Genomic DNA, 17,829 nt, shown 5'->3' with positions numbered 1-17,829 from the left:
AAACTGACTGAAACATAACTGTCAAGGCATGTTGCTGACTTTCCCAGGAAGGCACAGGCAGGATTAACTATCTCAGTCTAACCTGGGAACTGCTAAAGAAAGCATAGCACAAATGTGTGAGTCCATAATACAGAGCCCCATGATGAAAAAGTCTTTAGGTTTAAGGCCCTGGCCGATTGGCTCAGTGGTAGAGCGTCGGCCTGGCGTGCAGAAGTCCCAGGTTCGATTCCCGGCCAGGGCACACAGGAGAAGCGCCAATCTGCTTCTCCACCCCTCCCCCTCTCCTTCCTCTCTGTCTCTCTCTTCCCCTCCCGCAGCTGAGGCTCCATTGGAGCAAAGATGGCCTGGGCGCTGGGGATGGCTCCATGGCCTCTGCCCCAGGCACCAGAGCAACAGAGCGACGCCCGGAAGGGGCAGAGCATCGCCCCCTGGTGGACAGAGCATCGCCCCCTGGTGGGTGTGCCGGTGGATCCCGGTAGGGCACATGTGGGAGTCTGTCTGACTGTCTCTCCCCGTTTCCAGCTTCAGAAAAATAAATAAATAAATAAATAAATAAATAAATAAATAAATAATAAAAAAGTCTTTAGGTTTAGTATCAGAGAGAGGTACGAATGGCTATATTATGACTCTGAGGTCTGGAACAAATCTACATCCTCAGGCATTGGGGTTCTTAACTAGGAAGACAAGAGTGCAAGGACTGGTACTGTTACGATGTTGTTGTTTTTTAAATTAGGCTTTGAACTCTTGGTTTTAGTTCTTTATCTACTATTTTTAGAAGTTACTATGCCAACTTGGATAGAGTTTGAATATGTCAACATGCATCTTGATGTATTCAGTCCTAAAACTTCACTGATTTAGGTAGAATTTTCAGTCCATAAGGAGTCTGGTGCATCATGAAGATCTTTAATTTGGGTTGATTTAGACACAAGAATATCAGCGAGTTAGTTGAAATTAATTTTAGCCTGCATTTTTTTGTGTGTGACAGAGACAGAGAGAGACAGAGAGAGGGACAGACAGATAGGAAGGGAGAGGGATGAGAAACATCAATCAATTCTTTGTTGTGGAACCTTAGTTGTTCATTGATTGCTTTCTCATATGTGCCTTGACCAGGGGACTTCAGCAGACCGAGTGACCCTTTCCTCAAGCCAGCGACCTTAGGCTCAAGCTGGAGAGCCTTGCTCAACCAGATGAGCCCGTGCTCAAGCTAGCGACCTTGGGGCTTCGAACCTGGATCCTCTGCGTCCCAGTCCAATGCTCCATCCACTGTGCCACCACCTGATCAGGCTTAGCCTGCATTTGAATAGGAGAGTGCTTAGGACTCTCATTGAGAGAGAGGTCCTCAAAGGAGCACTAAATCTTGCGGATCCTTTTGCATATTATAGCTCTCCCGATTAAGTTATCAGGTGCAGTATCACAAAAAATGAAAGAATGTTTCTGGTTGAAGTCCAAGGGTGAAAGTTATGGGCTGGGATATAGAAACTGCTTCAGGATTAGTAGAGCTATTCACCACAGAAAGTTTGTTGACCCTGGGGGAGAGGTGATACAATAGTGTCAGGGTTTAAGGTTGGTATTGTAATGCTCACTATCAATAAACATTTGCAAAGCTGCCATTCAATATTTAAAGAAATTTCCACTTGTGAATTTAAGAGCCAATGGCTAAAGTGGGTACATGGTTTCTCCTCAGAGCACCTTGATTGTTCACTCACTGTTTTCTTTCCCTTCAGTTTGTGAACTAGCACAATTGTTTGCCAGTATTCTTTCTGCTAGCAACGTCTATACCAGGGGTCCCCAAACTACGGCCCGCGGGCCACATGCGGCCCCCTGAGGCCATTTATCCGGCCCCCGCCGCACTTCCGGAAGGGGCACCTCTTTCATTGGTGGTCAGTGAGAGGAGCATAGTTCCCATTGAAATACTGGTCAATTTGTTGATTTAAATTTACTTGTTCTTTATTTTAAATATTGTATTTGTTCCTGTTTTGTTTTTTTACTTTAAAATAAGATATGTGCAGTGTGCATAGGAATTTGTTCATAGTTTTTTTTTTATAGTCCGGCCCTCCAACGGTCTGAGGGACAGTGAACTGGCCCCCTGTATAAAAAGTTTGGGGACCCCTGGATACGCATCTTTATTAAGAGTTGCCTTCCTTTGTTGCTTTTAACAGTTTATTATAAGGGCATTATTTAATTTAAGTCTTAGGGATCTATGGCTCTTTCAAAACTTTTCGTGAGGTGTTAAAGATCTAGCCATGGAGCTATGTCCAATTTCAGTCTTTGTTTGCATGTTAAATCCCCTGTTTCTGACTTAAGGTTATTCACAAAAAGTGAGGAAAGAGCAACAGTCCCATATGCTTTAGTATCTACTCTTGAAAGCGATCTAGTTATTATAAAGTCTATGCTTTTTTTTTTTTTTATAAATTTTTATTAATGTTAATGGGATGACATTAATAATTCAGGGTACATATATTCAAAGAAAACATGTCTAGGTTATCTTGTCATTAAATTATGTTGCATACCCCTCACCCAGAGTCAGATTGTCCTCCGTCACCCTCTATCTAGTTCTCTGTGCCCCTCCCCCTCCCCCTAACTCTCTCCCTCCCTCCCTCCTGCGTCCTCCCTCCCCCCACCCCTGGTAACCACCGCTTTCTTGTCCATGTCTCTTAGTCTCGTTTTTATGTTCCACCAATGTATGGAATCATGTAGTTCTTGTTTTTTTCTGATTTACTTATTTCACTCCGTATAATGTTATCAAGATCCCACCATTTTGCTGTAAATGATCTGATGTCATCATTTCTTATGGCTGAGTAGTATTCCATAGTGTATATGTGCCACATCTTCTTTATCCAGTCTTCTATTGAAGGGCTTTTTGGTTGTTTCCATGTCTTGGCCACTGTGAACAGTGCTGCAATGAACATGGGGCTACATGTGTCTTTACGTATCAATGATTCTGAGGTTTTGGGGTATATACCCAGTAGAGGGATTGCTGGGTCATAAGGTAGTTCTATTTGCAGTTTTTTGAGGAACCACCATACTTTCCTCCATAATGGTTGTACTACTTTATTGTAAAGTCTATTCTTAAAGTCTCCAGTGACTTCTTTTGGAAGAGTCTCATGCCAATCAAAAAAATGCAGACAACTGGCTTGCTCACTTTTTGTTCCAAGGTGCTCATCAAATGAACAATTATATTCTTATTAAGAGTTTATTAAAAGTTTTTTATTGTGATTCCCATCCTGCTTCTTATGTTATTCCACTGTACCCCTAATCCATGCATTGATCTAAGAAGCAAAATTTCAGAATAATATAGAATTACAGTGAAGCCACTTCCTGATTCCTGACTTTCAGAAATTGTATAACACATTTGTTCTTTTAAGTTGCTAAATTTTTAGGTAATTTGATAACAAATACAGTAACTTTTTCACTGTCCACTTGTTTAAAAGGCAGCAGATGATACTTAAACAAAAATATTAGGCTATCTTTATTATAAATTTCCTTTTTAAGGCCAAAATTGCAACATATATTTGTTTATTTATTAATTTACACTTTCACCAAGGTTAACTATGCTCTATGAGAAAGGGTTTAGATGCACACTGAAAGCACTTAATAAGAGTCAGGTGGGGTTTATTAGTTATTTTTTGTCATTATGTAAAAAAAAAGACCAATAAGATATGTTTCTTGTCTCATAAGGTAGAGAGGTAAGGAAGAATGGATTAACCACCATAAGACAAATTATAAAATCTTACAATGCATGCTAAATTCTTGAAATCATAGAAGTATGTACGAAGTACTATAGGATCGCAGAGGAAGAAGTGATTCATTTTGCAGGTAGGATGGAGGGAGAAGTCTGGGCTTTAAAGGTAAGGCATACTTTCCCAAGACAGGAAGTGATATAGGAAACAACACACCCAGAGGATATAAACAGTCTGGAAAGCATTCAGTCATTCATTTACCCATTCAATAAATATTTAGCACCTTAATGTGTCAGGCACTGTGTAAGTGGTGAAAAAACAGTTCACCAATACCATTCTACCCTCACGGATCTTATCATCTAATAGGAGAAATAAATAGATGTATTTATGGACAAGTAAACAAACAAATATATAAATATAAGCAGCAATACAAAGGAAGAAAGCAGGATAAAGAAGAAGAAAATGACATGAGGAATCTACTTACATAGGATGGTTGGGGAAGGCTTCTAGAAAGAGACAATATATAAGCTCTGACCTAATGGATAAGAAAAAACAGATATGCACACACGGTGAGAAGAGAGGCCCACACTGTGGATAGGACCACATGTGCACAGACCCTGAGAAGAGTACAGTGTATCTGGACTGTAGCACTTGGGACGGGGATGCTGAGCTATCGGCAAAGGTGGTTGTTAAATGCTTTGATATATTTCAGTAATTTTTTGGAAGAACAAACTATCTAATTCAGGTAAATGGTTCCCACCCATGTTGTCTGCTATTTTGTCTCATTATTTATTCTGTCACTGCATTATCTGCCCATCACTAAGTTTGTGACCGACACCTAGGAGTGCATCAGAGCTATTGCAATATCTATCTGAATCATGGAACAGATGAGGGCAGATCACAGATCTGGGAGTCACCAGCTGAGACAATTCAGAGAAAGGCAACGTAAATGATTTCCCCATCATAACACCCATCTAAACTCTTCGGCTTTGGCATTATGGCCAGGCAGCCAGCAGCGAGGAAACAGATAATGTGGGATGGAAAACCAGAGACCCCTGTTATGCGCTGACTAACCATTAGGAAAAACTGTCACTGGCCACAACATGGAGGGCAGGCCTGCAGCCCTGGAGACAGTGGGTAGAAAAAACCAGTGATAATATGCATTGGCTACTCTTTGCTGGTTTTTGGTAAAATACTGTGAAAAATAGTTGAGGTGAGACAAGAACTCATTTACAAGAACACCTGAAACCTGTATAATTTTATTACCTAACGTCACCCAGTAAATTCAATAAAAAAATTAAAAAACACATACACACACACACTACACACACACACGTAGTTAGCACAGCTTTGTTGCAGGAGCTGCACATGTATCCTGCAGCTCATGTATCCTGCAGCTTAGCTGCTTCTGTCCAAACAGCACGAGGTTAGTTTTCTGTCTTTCTCCAGTGTCTCCATTCAGTATTACTGGGCGAGACAATGGAATTCAGCTCAGCAGAAGAGGTAAGACAAAGGGGGTTGCATCCTCACTCAAACTTACTGCTCCAGGAAGCATCAAGGTGTCTGCCATTAAACTGAGGAACGCGGAGTGAGCCAAGCAATTGCTGGCTTAGGAACTGTAGGCGTAGCTACCGTTTGGCTGTGGTCACTGCCACACGAACTAACTGAAACCAAGTAGAGCAGACACCCACTCTGATGTTGGTGAAATTTTATCACCAATGTTGTGGGCACCCCTCAGATGGGCCCCCTAATCCAAAATCTGGTTTGAAGGTTAATTTAAGACCAATAACCACACACACACACACACCAAGAGGATATGAAAAGGTTTATTATTCACATATTGAGACTTTCTGGGGAGAGCAGGGCAAGTCCCCAGGCAGATCCAAAAATTAGTTGGCTGGTTTGGCTTGGATTGTCCTTAGGGTGTGAGATTGGGGTGAGGATTCCTGCGCGCAGGCCAGAGCTTGTGTGATTTGAACTTCTCATCTACTGCACCAAAGAGGGAGGCACCCAAGCCTTCTAATCAGCTTGCCCAGATGAGATTAGGAGCAAAGGGGAGGAAAATAAAGAGGCTTGAAAGCTGTCAGCAGCCAAACATCAAATATGGAGTTGGCCTCTTTATCACAGCCAAGTGAACTATAATCCTGGCCTATAAATAGCCTATGTTTGTTCAATTCCTAAGGAAATCTAGCTCTACAAATCTGCACGAGCAGGCAGGGCCTGGCAACAGCTATGATGCCCCGCCTTCCCCAAGATTCAGGTGTTGCTATGAGTCTGATGAGCAAGCATTTCCTAGCAGTCAAACCAGGGGCCACAGCAAACAATGGACGAGTTTCTCCCAGACAGCAGATTCAGGGTCTACCAAGTACCTTGTTTCTTGCCACAGTAAAGATCGTTGTCAGCCCTGCGCAGATTTTCACATTGACATGGGCTATCCATCATTCTTTTCTATTAGTCTAGTTTTTATACCTCCCGCTTTCCTTTTAGTAATAGAAGCTTTACCCTGGAGTTATTAGTCGGACACATGTTCATCCAGCTGTACAGATCTCAGTCATCCTTGAAGCTAGTTATAGCTATGTAATAAGTAGTTACGGACTGAGAAAAGTGATGGCTAACACTCCCTTTACAGGAAATACCTTGCTCCCAACTTCCTCTCTTTTTATAGGCTGCACAGTGGATGTGCTTCTTTGAGCCAGCTTGACCATTACCCTTGGTAATGAGAACAGGGAGATGAATCCTGAGTCCCTTGATTACTTTGTGAAACAGAGCTGCCCTACACTTCTCAATTATCTCTGGATAATTATGGGAGGAAGAAATAAATGTCCATCTTGTGTGAGAGAACATATTTTGGAGTCTTAGACTCTTTTTTCATTTATACAAAAAAAAAAAAAGGAGAAAATTAGAGTATCTTTTTTCGCTCATACAAAAATAAATAAATATTAAGAAGTTAAACTTTTTTACCTTTTATGATCTTTAAAATGCCCTCTCCTTCTTTCTTTAGGGTTATCTTTAATTAGACAAGTATAAATAAAGACTCTCAAATTTAACTGGTTGTAGCAAACAAGACCCTACAATTACATTTGATCTCATGTGTGATTCTCCTCTTTTCCAAAACTCAACCTACAGAATACAGTCATTTATACTCATTGGGTCTAAATACAGGCATTTAGTTAATATAAATATATGAGTATCAAACTTGTAAATGAAAACTCAGATTGACATATATATTATTTCTTTCCCCATTTTCTAACAGTGTATGTTCATGTGCTATTTTTGTCTACTTTCTCTAATTTGTTGGATTAAGACAAAATGAATAAAGTAGACTTCATCTACTTTATTCACAATGTGATGAAAAGATGATGATTTTCTGATTCCCATTTTCATGTGACTCTCTCTGCTTCAGAATTGTTCGCTGTGTTGCTAAGACAACAAGGATGCTGCCACAGAAAAGTGGGCCTGAAGTCAAGGCACTGGAGCTGCCTCAGAGGAAGTCATCAATATTGTGTTCAAGGGCTCTTTCACAGTGTAATACTTGAATTAGATAAAAATTATCATATTCATCCGGCACCCTTCTGCTAAGGACTATGGCTGTCTCAATTACTTGCATTCTAAAATTAAGGAAACAGTGGTCAGAAAGTCATCGTTCCACTAATATACATCTTTCTTAGGATGCTGAGCAACTAACTAAGGAGCTTGTCCTTAAATTCTAATATGCCTTTGTTCTATTAGAAGTATGTTTGAAGAGTATTTAAAGAAAGGAAAAATAAATTATATTGTCAGTTGTTCCTCCACTAAAAATGTACATCTCATCTAAACAAAGGTTTGATTCTACCTAGTAAATAAATAGTGTAGGTTTGATATTCACTGAGACCTGTGATTGAGATTTAGAATTTGAGTTTATGAACAGATGCAAAGAGGTCTAGTCTCCTCAATAAACTTTTGATAAAGGCACAGAAAGCTCAGCTGTGATGTGAGCTGGGTTGTGTCTCCAGGTTTGTCCAAGCAAACTTAACAACATCAGCAATATTCTTGGTTTAATATTGGTAACATCAAGGCAAGGACAAAAAAATCAAATCAAAATGTTTGAATGGAGCTTAAATATTTCTTCTGACATAAAAAAAAAGAAAAAGCAATGAAAACAGCCTTTGACTAAACTGAAAGGTGTCCTTCACACTATGTACATTCTATCGCACAAGGACAAAATCCATCCAAAACAAACACGAACAGATGAATAAGGGAGTGCAGTGCTCTTAGAGCTAGGACAGGCCTTGTTCAGAACCATGTTCTTCTCTTAAGAAATAATCTGGAGAAAAATAGTGGATAGGCAAAGGCAAGTGTTGAAGTCTATGTTTTCCCAGTGTTTGAGCATCCCTGGTTGAAGAGTCATGTAAGTGACTGGAGACACACTGTTAACTACTCAGTTAACAGCACAGTGTTCCTTTTTCAAGCAGGACTCCAATAATACTTTTTAATAATGCAAACTGGGGACTATATAGAGAGGTCAAGATTTATGCAGGAATCTTCATTTACAAGTCAAAGTTTAGTCTAAGTGAATCAAATAAAACCCAGAAGACTGTTTATTTTGAACCCTGATGTTTTAAGGATGAAAAATGAAATAGAAAAGAACACAGACCACTCTCTTTTAATATTTTTAAATACCGTGAATCATAATGATTTGTATACTACACTGTAAAATTATATATTGTTACTTTCCAAAGAAAATTAACATTTTATTAGATTTTCTGAAACTTACTCCATACAGCTAAGAACTTGACCCTTTAGCCATCGCTATGACACATAGAATACAATCTATGAGCTTCCAAGTTGTCCAGTTGTGCCTGTTGCTTCTGCCATTGAGGGAGAAGCCTCTGAGAGACCTCTCATAGCCCCTTCCATCTCCTGAGCTGGAAACAAGTTCTGCAGGTAGATGTGTGCCAATGGGTGCAGCTTCTGTGCTTTGCTTTCCACACGTCTACTTCCCTCTAAGAGAACTTGCGCTTCTTCATGGCCTCCGCCTTGACAGCCAGGCTCTTGGCACAGATGGTCAGGACTACAATGAGAACGCCCACCACAAATGTCACCAGGGGCCAGAGGAAGCAATGCAGGAGGACAATCTCATCATGTGTGCGATGCAGGAGCACATCATCTGGTCTGTAAGACAGTGGAAAATGGGAAAGAAAGAGTGGTCAACTGCATTGACATAGCATTGAAAACTCTTTACAACCTGGTATCCAACTTACTTTCTGGCTCAAAGGAGATAACCATCATCAATAGTGAAGACTTAGAGATTTCAAGATGACTGCAGAGTAGGTGGAAGCTACACTCACCTCCTCCCAATGCCGAACCAGATTTACAGCTAAAGTATAGAGCAATCAATATGAATAACCAACTGAAACAGGAGTATTATAACCAAGGATTTACAGAAGAAGCCACATAGAGACTGGCAAGAAGGGTGGAGATGAGGAGATGAGCACCCACGTGTGGATGCTGAGAAGCCAGAAGGATATCTTGGCTGCAAAAAGTCCCCATTAAAGAGCATCAGGTCTCAATCCCATTCCAGGATCCCCAACCCAGAGCACCAGAGCCAAAAAGAGGAGCTTGCATAGCATCTGACAGTGAAAATCAGCTCTGTCTCTCCAGAAGAAGAAGGAGTCTGCTAAAATTCCAGGGGCTCTCTTAAAGGGTCAGTGCATAGGATCTTGCTCTCAGATACTCAGCTGAGGCTCTGGTAGAGGGAATGCAACTCAGGGCATAAGTGAGTCATAAAGAGAATATCTCGGTGGTGTGGCCTCAAGGAGAGATCTAGAGGGTCAGCCACTGAGGTCCCTGTGCTGAATCACTTTCCCACACTGTCCTCAGGTGCCATGTCCCAAGGTCGAGCACTCCTATTTTTATAGCATCAGCCTGAGGAGTGCACTAACCCAGACCTCCAACTGCTGGTGATACCACCCTTTTTTAAAATGTCCATACTACCCAGAGCAATCTATATAGATTTGATGCAACTCCTATTAAAATACCAATGGCATATTTCACAGATCGAGAACAAATATTCCAAAAAGTTATAGGGAACCAAAGAAGAATGTGAATAGCCTCAGCAATCTTGAGAAAGAACAAAGTTGAAAGTATCACAATACAAAGTGGTACTTTGAGATATGAATTTAATTCTTTCTGTAACCGAGCTCATAAGTCAGTCAACTCGTGTATCAAACTGCCGATACTGGACCCGTGTGCCAATGCGCCAACTAGCGGCAGCTTCCCAAATCACAACTCGTATCTCTAAATTTCGCTCAGATCTCAAACAAAATACAGACCGAGTCGCAGCTCGTATCTTAAAAAATTCGTATGTTGGTCTGTTTGTATCCTAAGGTACCAATGTACCAGATATCAAACTATACTACCAGGCTGTAGTAATCAAAAGAGCATGGTCCTGGCATAAAAACAGACATATAGATCAATGGAACAGAATAGAGAGCCCAGAAATAAACCCATATTTTTATGGTCAGTTGATATTTGACAAAGTAGGCAAGAACATATAATGAAATTAAGACAGTCTATTCAGTAAGTGGTGTTGGGAAAATTGAACAGATATGTGCAAAAAATTTAAACTAGATCACCTCTTTACACCATACATAATAATAAACTCAGAGTGGATCAGAGACTTAAATGTAAGTCATGAAACCAGAAAAATCCTGAAAGAAAACATAGACAGTAAAATTTCAGACATTTCTTACAGCAATATATAGTGATATATTCCCTCAAGCAATGGAAAAGAAAAAAGAAACAAATCCGACTACATTAAACTAAAAAGTTTTTGCACAGCAAAGGAACCATCAACAAAATAAAGACAACACACTGAACAGGAGAACATATTCACCAATGATACATCTGATAAGGGGTTAATATCCACAATGCATAAAGAACCTATAAAACTCAACACCAAGGAAACAAACAACCCAATTAAAAAATGGGCAAAGGGCCTGACCTGTGGTGGCACAGTGGATAAAGCGTCGACCTGGAAATGCTGAGGTCGCCGGTTCAAAACCCTGGGCTTGCCTGGTCAAGGCACATATGAGAGTTGATGCTTCCAGCTCCTCCCCCCTTCTCTCTCTCTGTCTCTCTCTCCTCTCTCTCCCTCTCTGTCCCTCTCTCTCTCCTCTCTAAAAGTGAATAAATAAAAAAATTTTTTTAAATGGGCAAAGGACCTAAATAGACACTTCTCCAAAGAGGACATACAGATGGCCAATAGACAGATAAAAAGATGCCCAATGCCATTAATCATCAGAGAGATGCAAATTAAAACTTGAATGAGATATTACATCACAGTTGTCAGAATGGCTATCATCAATAAATCCACAAACAACATATGTTGGGGACGATGTGGAGATAAGGAAACCCTTGTGCACTGTTGGTGGGAATGCAGATTGGTGCAGCTATTATGGAAAACAGTATGGAATTTCCTCAAAAAATTATAAATGAAACTGTCTTATGATCCAGCGATTCCACTTCTGGGAATATACTTGAAGAAACTCAAAACACTGATTCAAAAGACTATATGCACCTCTATGTTTTTGGTAGTGTTACATACAATAGCCAAATTTGGAAGCAGCCCAAATGCCCATTAGTAGATGAGTGGATAAAAATATTGTGGCACATTTACACACTGGAATACTACTCAGCCCTAAATAAGTAGGTAATCTTACCTTTGGCAACAGCATGAATGGACTTGGACAGTATTATGCTAAGTGAAATAAGCCAATTAGGAAAAGACAAATACCATATAATTTCACTTACATGTGAAATCTAATGAACAAAATAAACTAACAAACAAAATAAAAATAGACTCATCGATACAGAGAACAGACTGACAGCTGTTGGGGGTGGAGGGTATTGCAGGGCTGAGTGAAAAAGGTGAAGGGACTATGCAGAAAACATAACAAAACAAAATAAAACTGGACACAGACAACAGTATGGGGATGCCACAGGGAAAGGGGGGATGAAAGGCAGAAAAGGACACAGGGGCGGTAAATGGTGGTAGGAAGAGACTTGACTTTGAGTGGTGAGCACATGGTCACTGCAATGTGCAGATGATGTGTTATAGTCATACACCTGAAACCTGTATGGTTTTATTAACCAATGTCACCCCAATAAATTCAATTTAAAAAAAATGAAGACTTCACTCTACTTCAAATTCATTACAAAAAGTTCTGAGGTCTTGAATCAAGTCATTGGTGCAAATTTATTTATTATTTATCATGTAATTTACATGTGATAAAATATCAAAAGTGTTGCAATATCTTATGCTATTGCTTTTCTTAATTTTCTCACTCAACCTTTAATGTCTGCTGGTCAAGGTGGCTCAAATCAGTCTAAAAATTACTTAAGGGCTGACATTCTCAAACAAACTAGACCTCAGCATGCAGGTGGGGCCCAAATTTTCTTAACGCGCACACACACAAAAAGTCAGCTACAGCCACTGTTTGAATTTAGTCCGAAAGACCTATGGTGTGGCATTCAAGTTGACCCAGTTTTACTCTATGAAGGTTTTTTTTGTAATGAACAAATATGTGATTGAATTTATATATTTTCCCATGCTTCTGGGTGGGATTAGCCATCGTTTTAAACCAGGGACCACGTCCTTGACAAGTTTTGCAAAGTCTTAGCCATCATTTCTATCTTATCAATGCAGGGCTCTATTTTCAGTTGCAGTATTGGTCTCAGTCAGAGGAAATGAAGAGAAAACACGTTCCACAGCCATGATCTCTCATCCTTGATCATTAGAGAAAGAGCCTGCAAATTTAGCTTTCATACAAGAGGTTTGTTTATATTTTGTAAGGTGTTTTCACTTCATCCAGTTGGGGTATATTCAGTTACACTAGAGCAGCAGTGATTCCTCCAGCAAAAAACAAAAAACAAAAAACAGAATAATTAGTCCAAGTGCCCTCAACAACATCACAGCCTTTGGAGCACAGGGACAGTGCACTGAACAGAGAAATGTTTTCTGAACAGCTCTGCCTCGTCACAGCTCTTATAATAAACATGCAAACAATTTGCCCAGAAAACTCACAAAGAATAATGAGTACTTCTCTTCTACCTGTAAGGCAGCCATCAGCTGGCATTAAACAAGAACAGTTTTGCAGACAGGCATTGAATTGATACAATTCTCGCCCTTTTTGTGTGCATAATAGCATTTCAAATTTTGTACAAAAAGTGAGATTTTATTTTTTTATTTATTTCAATGGATGTTTTATTTCATATTATTTCAATTAAAGTTTGTACTGAGTGAATGCAGAGTCCTTGTGGCAGCTGAGCCAAGAATATTCCAGCTTGCAGAATTTACTCTTTTTTCTGAATTCCTGATTTTCTCTTGGTCATCTGTCTTTGTCTTGCTAATTTACAGTGCCCCAGCCAATGAACCTAAGACCAATAGAGGAAAAACAGTTTTTCCTCTTCTACAGAAAATTTTAAAAAAAAAGAAACTTATTTCTCTGCACAGTAATGCTTAAGTTTATCTTTAGTTATCTCTAAATTGATCCTTGTGACATCATTATTAAAGTCTGATTCATTCAAACGAGGCCTTTAATGCTTTAATTGAAGGCATTCCCACATCTCTTTTTCTCCAATTTTATCAGGCAGCTTTCAGAGGGGTTAGCAAAAGTTATTTGCAAAGGGGTTCGGGCTGAGAATTCAGTTTTCCATAATTTAATGATAGTGGGACTAAAGAGGAACTTTTAAAAAAAATTAAATCATTCCTTTTGGCACTTGGCAAACTGGATAAATGGCCTGATCTGAATGTGGTGTGAAATCAGGATGGTGATGGGGATGAAGGCAATAAGCCAAAAGAAGGAGTACTCTGTATCTGAGTGTTTCAAAAAAGTAAGCAAGGGATTTCTTTTGGGGTGTGAAAAATACTAATGGAAAGTACTTTTTACTCCTGATGGGGGGGGGGTACAAATATCATTACACAAAGGAAAGTGCTACAGACACCCTTAGAAATACTTTTGTAAGGGTGGGCCCTACCCCAAGTCAAGCTTTGAAACTATATTGTGCCTGACCAGGTAGTGGTGCAGTGGATAGAGTGTCAGCCTGGGACACTGAGGACCTAGGTTTGAAACCCTGAGGTCACCAGCCTGAGCGTGGGCTCACCAGGTTGAGTGCGGGATCGCTGGCTTGAGTGTGCGATCATAGACATGAGCCCATGGTCGCTGGCTTGAGCCCAAAGGTGGCTGGCTTGAAGCGCAAGGTAGCTGACTTGAGCCCAAGGTCACTGGCTCAGTTGGCTTGTGCCCTCCCCATTAAGGCACATATGGGGAAGCAATCAATGAACAACTAAGGTGATGCAACTATGAGTTGGTGGGTCTCATCTCTCTCCCTTCCTGTCTGTTTGTCTCTGTCTCTTGAAAGGAAGAAAAAAAAGAAGGAAGGAAGGGAGGGAGGGAGGGAGGGAGGGAGGGAGGAAGGAAGGAAGGAAGGAAGGAAGGAAGGAAGGAAGGAAGGAAGGAAGGAAGGAAGGAAGGAAGGAAGGAAGGAAGGAAGGAAGGAAGGAAGGAAGAAAGGAAGGAAAGAAGGAAGGAAGGAAAAAAGAAACTATATTGTGATATTAATCATTAGCATTTAAGTGTTTCCTGCAGGTGCTCTGGTTAAGGCATTTAATCTCATTGGTTCCTTAAAATAACTTGGTGCTGGAAGACTTTTTAATTGTCATTTTACAATCAAAGAAAAAGAGGCAAAGAAAGATTAGTTTGCCCAAAATAACACATCTTAAAATAACGACACAAATACTGATTTGAAGCTATAACTGAATAACTTTTAAACTTGCTCTATTTACCCCTCAGCTGGCCTTTTCTTTCAAATTCACACCACCTCTGCTGTTTGTTGAAATTCATCTTTCTGGGTTTCAACTCTGGTGGAGAAGCTCAGAATTTAAGGTTGTGAGGTCCAGTCATCTGCATTTTTGAGAAGCTCTTGAGTGATTCTATCTAATACATGATAAAGTTTAAGAAGCACTAGGTAAAGTTTTAATAGTTTTTGTGGTGTGAAACACAAAGCTACTTAGCTTGCTATTTCTAAAATTGCCTAATGCTTCTTGTGCCCAGGTCACTGTCATGGCCTCCACATACTTTTGAGCACACATACTTTTGAGCAGAATGTGAACGGCATAAAGGTGCCCTGAGATGAGACAGGAGAGGAGTGGAGGAGGGGGCCTTGGAGGAAGGGCAGAGGGTGGAAATCCAGACCCTGATACTAAATTCTATTTAGCAAAAAGGCACCCCATAGGCTAGCAGCAGATCTAGTTATGTGGATAAAAGGACAAAGATTTGGTGTATACCATCCTCAATATAAAAAATGTAGCTCATAGATACAGACAACAGAATGGTAGTTACCGAAGGGGAAGGTGGTGGTTGGAGGGCAAATTGGATAATAAAAAACTAGATTTGGGTGGTGAGCACACACTGTGGTATTATACAGATATCAAATTATAAGGTCGTACATCTAAAATTGATATGTTATTAATCATGTTACTTCAATAATTAATTATAAATATAAGAAAACAGTTGTTAAGAATTATATTTCTGACCAGGTAGTGGCGCAGTGGATAGAGCATTGGACTGGGATGCCGAGGACCCAGGTTCAAGATCCCGAGGTCGCCAGCTTGAGTGCGGGATAATCTGGATTGAGCAAAGGTTCACCGGCTTGGGCCCAGGGTCGCTGGCTCGAGCAAGGGGTTACTTGGTCTGCTGAAGGCCCGCGGTCAGGGCACATATGAGAAAGCAATCAATGAACAACTAAGGTGTCACAATGTGCAACGAAAAGCTGATGATTGATGCTTCTCATCTCTCCGTTCCTGTCTGTCTGTCCCTGTCTATCCCTCTTTCTGACTCTCTCTCTGTCTCTGTGAAGGGAAAAAAAAAAAAGAACTATATTCTTTTTGACTTTGTCTCACCAAATGAAATTTCTTCCATCCCACAGTCCCTATTCTATTGGATATCAGGGAGAGAAAATGGTGACCTCTTTTTTTTGTGGGCTAGAAAATTTCTTAAACTTAAGCAGTTCATGTAAAAATCTGAATTGCATTATAACTTACTAATATCACATAATGGTAACAATACCAATCAAGAGACAAGATAATCTATTTCAAAGTATCTCTCCATGAGGCCCTATTAAAGTGGAAATCCTTCTGATTTATTATCAAAGCACTTCTCTCTTATCTGAGCAGACAATTTTCTTCTCCATGTAGGCTGCTAGAAAGTTAAAATGTTGGCCCATCTTTAGCCAGACTACACGACTGTTTTGTGCCCAAAGACCCCTCATGCTTTGTCTTATTTTCTTCCTGCTTTTGATTTATCTTCTACTAACCTTTAGAGCACACATTAAACCCTTCTTAAAATAAGCATATATCAATTATTGTACAAGTCAGGTGTACAATAAACCTTGGAAACATGTTTAGTTGTCAAGTTTTACCTATATTTCTATGAGAAATAATATACTACACCATTATAGAAATTTGCACGTATGCATTTTTATAACATCTTGTTTTAAAGTCTACAAATGCTTCATCATTATCACAATCATAAAATCAATCTGCAGGCATAATGTCAGTCCGATATGCCAGGTCTCTGGTATGGAAGCATAGCCAAATGTAGTGTAATAAAATTTTAATATAATAATGTAATAAAAATGTAACAATTTCATCATCCAAAGCTTTTGAATATGTGCTATCTATTCCTGCTCTAACTCTGTTTATTATTTATAACATGACCTACTTCTAAAAAGAAACTGAAATAGATAACAATAAAAACAAAAGCCTTAAATATAATAAAAATCAATCCTTAAACTGACAGTTAAGAGCAAGTACAATTTAATTAGGATTAGAAAAAAGTAGAGATCTCAGGCTTGGGAAAGCTCCTGCCTTAAGCATAAGTGGAACTCCTGAATGTCCCAGCACCAAGGCGAGAAAGAACAGAAGCGATTTACCCAGCTTCCATTCTATTTAAAAAAAAGAAAAAAGCCTGAGAATTCATCAGAACACACTTTTTGCTAAGGCTAAACTCAATAAATTAGAGTGTGTGTATTTTTCCACAAAGTAATCTGTACAACAAACACATTTAAAAGGCCCATAATAGCGGTTTTACAAACCAGGCTAGAGAAATCATTTGAGGAGTTTTTACGATATTGATTCCAAGGTCTCAGATCTCCTGAATCAGACCAAGGGTTTCAACAGCTTCCCAGGTGACGCTAATAATTACTCACATCTGGGAATAATTGATTTAGGAATTTTTAAATACGAAAAATGTCTTTTGACAATAATTGAAGAGCAACCGTTCTAGACTGAAATCACCAGGGCGGGGGGCCATGGAGGGACCCTATTATATTACTGGTTGAAAGGAGTGTTCTATCCGATTAATTCCAGACATGGAAATAACAAAATGATATTTTATAATGAAAACCAAAGAACCCTGACATACATTCATTCCTGGATAACTCTACTTGGAGCTGGGTTTCAGACAGCCTTGGAAAGTTTTTTATAAAAGTCTCAAAAGTTTAAAGACATTTCAGTTGAAAGGCCACAGGTGAAAGCCGACAGACACATCCTAGAAGACGGTCAGGCAGAAATTGCTAATCATTGATATCTAACCTACAAAACATTAATGTAGCATTATGAAATGTTTTGACTTTTAGCAAGACTCATGCTATGGGCTTTCTGAAAGGAAACGAAATTAAAATATACCTCATGGAAATATCTGACCTGATCTACCGAATCATGATTTTTAAAAGATTTCAAAAGCTTTTCTTTTTCTACCAAAAGATGTTGAAGTTTGGCTGATAATAACATTAATTTGATTTTGGCATAATTAAGCAATCCTTATTGGCAGTAATTAGCCAATGTGTTAATTGCTGTTTGAAGCAATCCTAAGACCTTGCCAAGAGAAAAGCATGCATACCTTCATAGGTGACCACAGAAAGGCATTTGAACAGCTGATCTAGAAGCTGTATCGAGTTCTGTTATAAATTACAGTACAAAAAGTACAGTACAAATATAGGGACCAGAACAGAGATCCTTTGCAGTATATTTTATGGTGATTTGCTCTATCATGAGCCCTGTTTTGCCCACTCCAGTCCAGCAATGACATTGTGATAAGGGCTTTTTAAA

General features: G+C 39.5%; 1 protein-coding gene across 2 annotated transcripts in view; it reads right to left on the bottom strand.

Moving 5' to 3' along the window:
• Nucleotides 1–5,490: 5,490 nt before the first annotated feature.
• Nucleotides 5,491–17,829, bottom strand: part of KCNMB4 (potassium calcium-activated channel subfamily M regulatory beta subunit 4) — a 57,639-nt gene continuing 45,300 nt past the window's right edge. Inside the window, exons 3-4 of one of the 2 annotated variants that reach the window (XM_066368556.1) lie at nucleotides 9,825–9,973; nucleotides 8,698–8,831 (exon numbers count right to left, since the gene is read on the bottom strand). In XM_066368556.1, coding sequence (XP_066224653.1) covers nucleotides 9,868–9,973 — 106 coding nt within the window. In that variant the 3' untranslated portion in view covers nucleotides 8,698–8,831; nucleotides 9,825–9,867. Of the gene's footprint in view, nucleotides 8,832–9,824; nucleotides 9,974–17,829 lie in introns of both variants that reach the window. The other variant, XM_066368555.1, reaches the window with a different exon arrangement.

The sequence above is a fragment of the Saccopteryx leptura genome, chromosome 2 (assembly GCF_036850995.1).
Source record: "Saccopteryx leptura isolate mSacLep1 chromosome 2, mSacLep1_pri_phased_curated, whole genome shotgun sequence".
Lineage (NCBI taxonomy): Eukaryota > Metazoa > Chordata > Mammalia > Chiroptera > Emballonuridae > Saccopteryx > Saccopteryx leptura.
This window is presented reverse-complemented; position numbering and strand designations above follow the sequence as displayed.